General features: G+C 40.9%; 1 protein-coding gene and 1 non-coding gene across 5 annotated transcripts; one reads left to right on the top strand and one right to left on the bottom strand.

The window, feature by feature from the left end:
* Window positions 1-535: 535 nt before the first annotated feature.
* On the bottom strand, window positions 536-6,851 carry trim59 (tripartite motif containing 59). 4 transcript variants are annotated; one of them, XM_053652047.1, is made up of 2 exons: window positions 2,697-6,851; window positions 536-2,184 (listed from the first exon to the last, which is right to left on the bottom strand). In XM_053652047.1, the coding sequence occupies exon 2, from the start codon at window positions 2,132-2,134 to the stop codon at window positions 866-868; it is 1,269 nt and encodes a 422-aa protein (XP_053508022.1). In that variant the 5' UTR covers window positions 2,135-2,184; window positions 2,697-6,851; the 3' UTR covers window positions 536-865. The 4 variants fall into 4 exon arrangements, with proteins under 4 accessions (XP_053508022.1, XP_053508023.1, XP_053508021.1 ...); XM_053652048.1 differs by having other exon boundaries at window positions 5,542-6,851; XM_053652046.1 differs by having other exon boundaries at window positions 536-2,560; window positions 2,728-6,850.
* Window positions 6,618-6,691, top strand: trnat-agu (transfer RNA threonine (anticodon AGU)). Its single transcript has one exon. It is a non-coding gene; the product is annotated as a tRNA-Thr (tRNA).
* Window positions 6,852-8,059: the final 1,208 nt, after the last annotated feature.

Below are 8,059 nucleotides of genomic sequence, written 5' to 3'. Positions count from 1 at the left end.
GTTCAAGGTGCTGACTCGGCCTCTAAATTCCCCAGATCTCGATCCGATCAAGCATCTGTAGGACGTGCTGGACAAACAAGTCCGATCTATGTTGGCTCCAATGGAGGGACCTACACAATTTTAGTCAGGTGGTTTTAATCTTATGGCTGATTGGTGAATATCATTATACACATTAAGTATGGTAGAAACGTCTTCACTTATTGTTATACTTGTCATATTCCCCACCTGTGATAAAACGAGTGTGCAGTAAACAAACACACTTGAACGTCACACTAAACATTTCATTAAGCTAAACCTGCATGTGCACCCCAGGGCTCTCCTGCTGGACTCTGCGTAGGCTGATAGCCTGTAGGTTGGGATTAAGTGTTGGACACCCCCATGGTGAAAAATATCTCGTGTTGCACTGTACCTGTGTAAATAATCATAAATAACTGCATTACATAATGAGATTTACTTTTGACCAGTGCATCCCTTATTTTGGGCATAACATAGTTTCATTTCTAAATCAGTTGGGCAAAATAAAACGGCAAAAATGTTCATGGATAATTATGTATTTTTAAAAAAACCAGACAGACAAGTTATTAAAATTTCAGTAGAAAATATTGTGAATTAGAAAATAGAAACAAAACAGCAGCATTGTGTTATAACACAGTTGATATGTTACCAGAACAAACTCTTAGAACCATACTGTTCCCCTTTTATCACTAGACAGGAATATTAACTGCTACGCTGTGACTTGTGGCAAGCTGTGCTCTGTTCAGATGTCCAGTCATGCATAACTGAACCGTTCTGCTTAATCTGACGCACATGTAAATGTCCAAGTTAACTCTCCAGCACAGAGTACTGCTTCTGGTTGCACAGTGACTTAGCATAACTGTAATGTTTTTAAAAAGAAGGCCACACGTTGATAGGTGCGCTCCCCGACAGCTGAAATATACGCACTGAATTTAAGGTTAAGATCATGAAGCAGGCAGTACAGAAATGTCCCCGAATCATGAAGTAATAAAGTTAGTTCATGAGCTAGACTCACTACTGCTTGAGTAATGTGTGAGAGATTAGAGAATCCAAGTGATTCTCCACTCACTGGATTTAACCAGAAAAGCAGAAGGAACAGCAGCACCGTTAGAAAAGCCACGATGGTCCAAGACTTGAACGTCCGCTTCTGAGCTAATTCTGACTGTGGCTCTTTGTCACAATGTCTCTTCACGTGACAGGAGATTTTTGGAATGGGACCATCTTCCAGCCTTCCAATCGTCACGTTAACCCAGTGTTCCTCGAGGAACTCCTCTAAACAGGGTGAGATGTGGAGGGTGGGGACTTCAGGCAGCTCTGCCTGGGTCAAGGCATCAACCCTCTCCCTCAAGTGGTTCACCTTCTCCAGGAAAACAAGGGCTGACTCGTCTTCACTGATGCTTGAGACGATAGAGACGAGCTCTAGCTGCTCCTCCTTAAGATCCTTAAGCTTCTCGATAAGTGGCTTATAAGCGCAGGCCAGCTGCCCGTTGGCCCTGTCCAGAACTTTCATGAATGCCTCTTTCTTGTGCTCAAGAAGGCGCTCCAGGCCCTGAAAGAACTGCGTAACAGCTTCACGGTCTTTCCTTATTAGACCTTCATGTCGAGATTTTTCCTGTTCTAACTTCTCCACCAGGCCACAGACTTCTTCCCAGCGCCCGTCCGTGAGCCGCTCGAGCAGTCTGGCAGGGGTATTGCGCTCTTTGACGTACGCTGTCTGCAGATCATCAATGGTGTGGCCCTGATGCTGCCCGATAGTGAGGCACAAGCCGCATATAAGCTTGCAGTCCTGAACGCAGTAGACGTTCAGAGGCTGGCGATGGTGCTCGGGGCAGGAAGGAGCTCGCGGCTCATTGTCATGCTGGTACTTTTCTATGATGGCGCGCAGACAGACATTAATCGGCAGAGCTTCCACGCCATTAGGGGGAAGTTCCACCATGCTACGGCAGTTGGGACACTTCAGTGGTAGGCGAAGCGGGCGCCAGATGGAGAAATTAGTGGAGACCTGGAGCACGTTCTCCAGACATGCTTTGCAGAAGGTGTGGGAGCAGGGTAGTACTCGTGGATCGTTAAAGAGGGAATAACAAACCGAGCACGTCAAGTCCTCCTCCAAGTTCTCCATATCGTAATAACGGGTGGGCTACTGCTGCCGTCCTGAGAAAACTCCCTCTCCTGAAAACCCAGAAAGAAGAATCGATCTTGGTGCTTCATTCGTTTTCTATATTAGGAAACTCATTAACGAGTTTGAGACTAACACTACTACTCTAAAATCATACAGCTGTGAATGCTAGCACAATAGTGATGAAAATAAGAAGAATGTCCGTGGCAATTTAGAGGACTTAAACAGACATCAGATTTGTTACTCCTGAGCATCTAACAATCTGACATGACAGTAATAGTGTTGTCTCCTTACTGTAAAAAGCTATTTCAGTCCAGTGTTATTTTCTCAGCTTGAGCTCTGCTCAGTTAGTAAGATGCTGTAATTACACTTGCGGCCCCTGTTAATAAGATTCGATGTCTTGCACATGGGATTAGAATTATTAAGACCCTGAAATAATGTGAAATTTCAGTACAATCCATGCTCGAAATAGTATTTATAGCATGTGGAGTACTGAATAGAGTGCTAATTCCACTAAGAAGATAAATAAATAAATTGTAACTTTCAACAGAGTAATATAAATTACCATATCATCATAGACAATTACATTGGTGCACCTTCATAAAGTTGGTTGTGAATGAAACTGCCGTCTTGCTGTAGGAGATGCCGAGATGGACTACACAAGATGGATATTGCGATTATATGGCTACACTGTTTATGGGATATGTCTTACAAAATAGTAAAACAATCCAGCAAATGAGTGACGGGCAAATCTGTAAATCCACGATCTCTATTAATTTGAATATACGCTACCCGTCAAAAGTTTAGACACACTAATTATTATTATTCTAAAATGTGGGGAAAAAATAATAAAGTCATCAAAACTCTGGAGTAACACAAATGGAACTATGGGAATTATGTTGTGATAAAAAAAAAAAAAATCCAAAATAATGCAATATTTTAGCATCTTCAAAGTAGATGTCCTTTTTGCCTAGAATTTCCAGAAATGTATTCTTGGCATTTTCTCGACCGATTTCTTGAGGAATTTCCCTGAGATGCTTTTTAAACAGTATTAAAAGGAGTTCACACCGACGCTGGACTCTTATTGGCTGCTTTTCCTGACTATTTTGCTCTGAGACACACGTTTAAAAAAAAAATTTTTTTTGTAAATAAAATGTTAGTTTTCTAATGAAAGAAATGAATACGTTGGCACAATTATATTTTTGAAACAACACAGATTTCAATCATTTAATCATACACCTTCAGATCAAAAGCTTTTTAAGATCATCAGAAACATTTCAGTTAAGTGTCCACAAACTTTTGACCCATAGTATATGTACTCGTCCCTTCAATCATTTTCAGTAATCGCTTCACCTTGGTCAGGGCAGCGGTGATTCCAGAGCCAGAATTAAGTTCTGGATGGGATCCCTGTCCATCGCAGGATTCCATGCACACACATTCAAACACTCGTTTACACCCATGGATGATTTAGAGCGGCCGACCCGAATCTTAATTGCCCTTAGGTACGACTGGATAAAGGGAGGAAAAACAAGTACACTGGGAAAGCATGCAAAATTCTGAACAGACAGTAACCCATAACCAGACCAAACCAGGGACTCTGGAATAGAGGTGTGTCCAGACTGGAAGGTGAGAGAACCAGACAGACTAAAGCAAGGGTGTCCAATCTTATCCGGAAAGGGCCGGTGTGGGTGCAGGTTTGCATTCTAACCAAGCAGAAGCCACACACGAGTCTAATTAAAGCCAAGATCAACTGATTAAACAGGTGGAATCAGGTGTGGCTTCTGCTTGATTGGAATGAAAACGCTGCTGCATTGTTCACTAGGTAGAAATACAGCAATGGCTAATTCCCACTGGCCCTGCTCTCAGCCGATCGTGCAACAGCATTATGGGTAATGTGTGAAAAAACAGACTAACGTGTTTGAAAGATGTCCCCCCCCCCCCAACTTTCCAAAAGGCAACTCAGAATTTCACTATGAAATAAATCTTGGGACGAAGATCACGAGTAAATTTTTAAGATTAACGTGCAAATCAAGACAGCATGGAGGTGTCTCCAGGATTTGATCCTGAGTTTCAGATGTTGTCTTCTGTGTCCACACAGGTTTCCCCCCCAGGTTCTCTGGTTTCCTCCCACTACCCAATTATTGGTGACACTAAACTTCCCTAGGTGTGAATAAGTGTGTGAGCGAATGTGGGCGTGGTGCCCTGCGATGGACTGGACTGGAGTTCCACGCACAGTGTATTCCTAATCCATTGGTTTTCAATCCTGATCCTGGAGACCCAACACTCTGCACATTTTGTACATCTCCTTTATTTAACACACCTGATTCACATCATCAGCTCGTTAGGAGAGAGATTCATGAACTGAGCTGAGTGTGTCACATATGAGAGACGTACAAAATGTGCAGTGGGTCCAGGACCAGGATTGAAAACCACTGTCCTAACCCCGCCCGGTGTTCCCAGGATAGCTGCTGGATCCACTCTGACCCTGACCAACAACAAAAAATTATTACTGAATATTAATGACTAAATACGTGAATCGATTTTTCATTTAAACTGGTCATGGAACATGACAAAATAAATCTCTCTTGTCATTTGTATATCGCAGGTAAAACCCAATATCGCGATAAATGTTAAGAAACGGTATATCGTACAACCTCAAGACACATCAGGTGTTCAGTATGTATGCATGCTCTCTTTTGAACTTAAATACTCAGTAACAAAAGATTCAGCTTTAATGAACCTAAATGTGAGGTATGCGTCGATAATACTATGACAGAACACCTGGAGTCTGCCCTATTAGATGAAATGACACGATAAGGTCGTTTGCTTTACTTCAGCTGAAAGCTCATGGGGTTTGTTTACTGCGTATCAACAACACAGGCTTCAGCAGAACATTTATCACTTCAAATGTTCATTTCGCCCGTTTCTCTCGTCTTTAAACCACACAAATTATCAACACCATGTTTTAAAAAAAAAAACTCTCAAAAGGATTGTAGTACACATAACCTGACTTTAAAAAAAATTATTTAGTGAGTAAAAACACCGAGGTAATTAGGTAAACAAAGCGTTCACCGGACATGACGTCATTAACTGCTACTCCTTCCTGCTGCTTGTTTCTGTCATTCAGTACATTCAGGTGGCATCACGTCTATTGTTTTCATACATGGCTGTAAATAATGATGTTTATCTTGTTTACATTAGCATAGCTAAACCTGTAACTTGTCTTTTTTTTGTTGTCATGTCTGAATACTCTTCAGCTAGTTTGCATTTATTCGAACATGACAAAAGGAAACATGACGAAAACAATAACCGTACTAAGCTGAATAGTTAAAAAAAATAATAAAAATAAGTGTGAAATATATTTTTATAATCCCGCATTAACACACTCACCTGAGCAGTACAGTACTCACCGCCGCGCGCGCGCTCTGCCTTGTGTCTCAGTAACCGTCTGTCTCCCTGGTGTCCGCGGCGCATGCGCGTTTCAAACACTTTCCACCAATCACAGCTTCCTATTTGAGGTGTTTTGAACCAAACGGCTTCGCGACAGTTACAGTTAGTGTTAACCCCCGAAATGCTCGAGGCAACAAAACGTGTAAAGATCCCTCAAAAGCAACGGACAGGAGATAAGTATTTTTTTAAAAATAAACAAAAATTATAACAATAACTTGATATGAATATGTTCTATTTCTTTATTAAAGGATTATTCATTTTATATCCCATTATGAGTTGATACTATAATATATATGCAAAAACAAATCATTTAAAAAAAAAATGAGAAGAGTGGGTGATCAAAAAAAAAAATGTCACCATGTCGTAGCTCATTATAGCATTTAACTAATAAACAACAGCTTTTTGGGTTTATTCTAGTCAGGGTTGCGGTGAATCCAGAGGCTGTCCTGGGAACAGTGGGAGCTATGTGAGAATACACCATGGATGCTGCACCAGTCAGTTTACAAGGTACCGCACACACACACCAATAATTTAATTGGTTGCTCCATAAATGAGACAAGTGCATGTTTAGATTAGTATGGTCTGCATTTATATTGCACTTTTTAACTTTAGCAGTTCTACAAAGCACTTTACACTGTTTCTCATTCACTCACCATACAAGGCTCTAGCTTGCCATCAGGAGCAACTTGGGGTTCAGTGTCTTGCCCAAGGATACTTCAGACAATCGAACCACCAACCCTACGATTAGATGACAACCCGCTTTACCACCTGAGCCACAGCCACCCCAACATAACTGTTTGATAATTGGCTATATTGATAATTCCCAGAGGTCCAGTATAGTGCACTGGTATAATCAGTGTAGCTGGTTAAAATGCTTGTTTCGTATACAGAAAATATTGAGTACAAATCACAGAATTGCTCTGGATGATGGAGTCTTTCTGAAGGGACTAGGCCTAATCCAAAACAGCAGTTGTACATGCAACGCTACATGCTCATGAAATTGGGAAGGACGATAAAGGCTAGTTGACCAACTTTTGGCACTGTGGCTTAGTTGGTTAAAGTGCCTGTCTAGTAAACAGGAGATCCTGGGTTCAAATCCCAGCAGTGCCTTTAAAAGTGTTCAGACAGACTCTTTTTCCCTGGATGAACAGGCACACTTGGCCTAGACCGAAATAGCCAAAGGTCATGCAAAACTGCCTACTGTGTAACTTCAGGGATGTTGGAAATACTAGTTGCCCTAACGCTCCATGTCACTGCAGGTCTTGCCGTTCAAATGGGCCTAGGGTTTTTTTTTTTCTTAAGACAACAATCACATGCATCCTGACTGCAACTCCATCACTGAAAAGGAAAAACATTTGGTAAAGCAGAAGACTAGTCTGGTCAGAGGTATATTGTGGGGGGAAATGTAAGAGCTCATCAAGTAAGTACATCTTCCTACAATAACAACGTTCATCATAAGCAATGTTCAATTAATAGTTCAACACTTGTAGTACATACTATAGAGACTGTGTCTGTTCCCCGAGATATACAAATACATAGAAAATTTCGGAATGTTTGTTTTAGTAACCTAATTAACAGAAAATTAGATCATACTGAATGCACATCCAGCACCTTTAATCTGAAGCTAGGACTATTAAACATTAGATTTCTTGCATCTATGGCTCTTATTGTTAACAAAATCATTACTGATCAGGAATGTAATTTAATGTGTTTAACGGAAACTTGGATTAACCCAAACATGTACATAGCATTAAATGAAGCCAGTCCTCCTGGATACAGTTATGTACATCAGCCTCGTTCAACTGGTAGAGGAGGAGGTGTTGGTCTCATCCATAGTCAAAATCTAGGCGTCACACAAAAACCTAGTCATAAATTTAATTCTTTTGAAAGTCTTTATACCAGTATAACTTATGTAGCCACAAAAACTAATTCAATTCCTCTAATTATTATTTACAGACCCCCAGGGCCATATTCTGAATTTCTCAGTGAATTTGCAGACTTTATGTCAAACCTGGTTGTTTCTGTAGATAAAGCATTAATCGTCAGTGATTTTAATATTCATTTTGATAACCCAGAAGACCCTCTGAGAACAGCGGTTGTGTCCATCTTAGATTCAGTAGGGATTAATCAGAACGTAATCGGGCCTATACATAATGGTGGTCACACTCTTGACCTCATACTAACATACGGATTAAATATAGAAAATATTGTAATTTTTCCGCAGTCTGAAGTTGTCTCAGACAATTATCTTATCTCGTTCATGATATATATTGATCATAATATTTCCACCTCGCCTCGCTACTGCGGAAAACGTACTTTCACATCAGCTACTGCACCGAGCTTCATAAATAACCTCGATGAGAGACATCATTTAGATTTGGATCACCGTCTGATCCGATAGAACTCGATCAGGCGACTGAATGCTTAGAGTCAACACTCCGCTACACGCTAGATAGAGTGGCTCCACTCGAAAGAAAA

Source organism: Ictalurus furcatus, chromosome 20, assembly GCF_023375685.1.
Source record: "Ictalurus furcatus strain D&B chromosome 20, Billie_1.0, whole genome shotgun sequence".
Lineage (NCBI taxonomy): Eukaryota > Metazoa > Chordata > Actinopteri > Siluriformes > Ictaluridae > Ictalurus > Ictalurus furcatus.
This window is presented reverse-complemented; position numbering and strand designations above follow the sequence as displayed.

Bases quoted from the DNA above. Each gene is read 5' to 3' on its own strand.
- trim59 (XM_053652047.1), bottom strand. From the start codon at position 2,134: ATGGAGAACTTGGAGGAGGACTTGACGTGCTCGGTTTGTTATTCCCTC.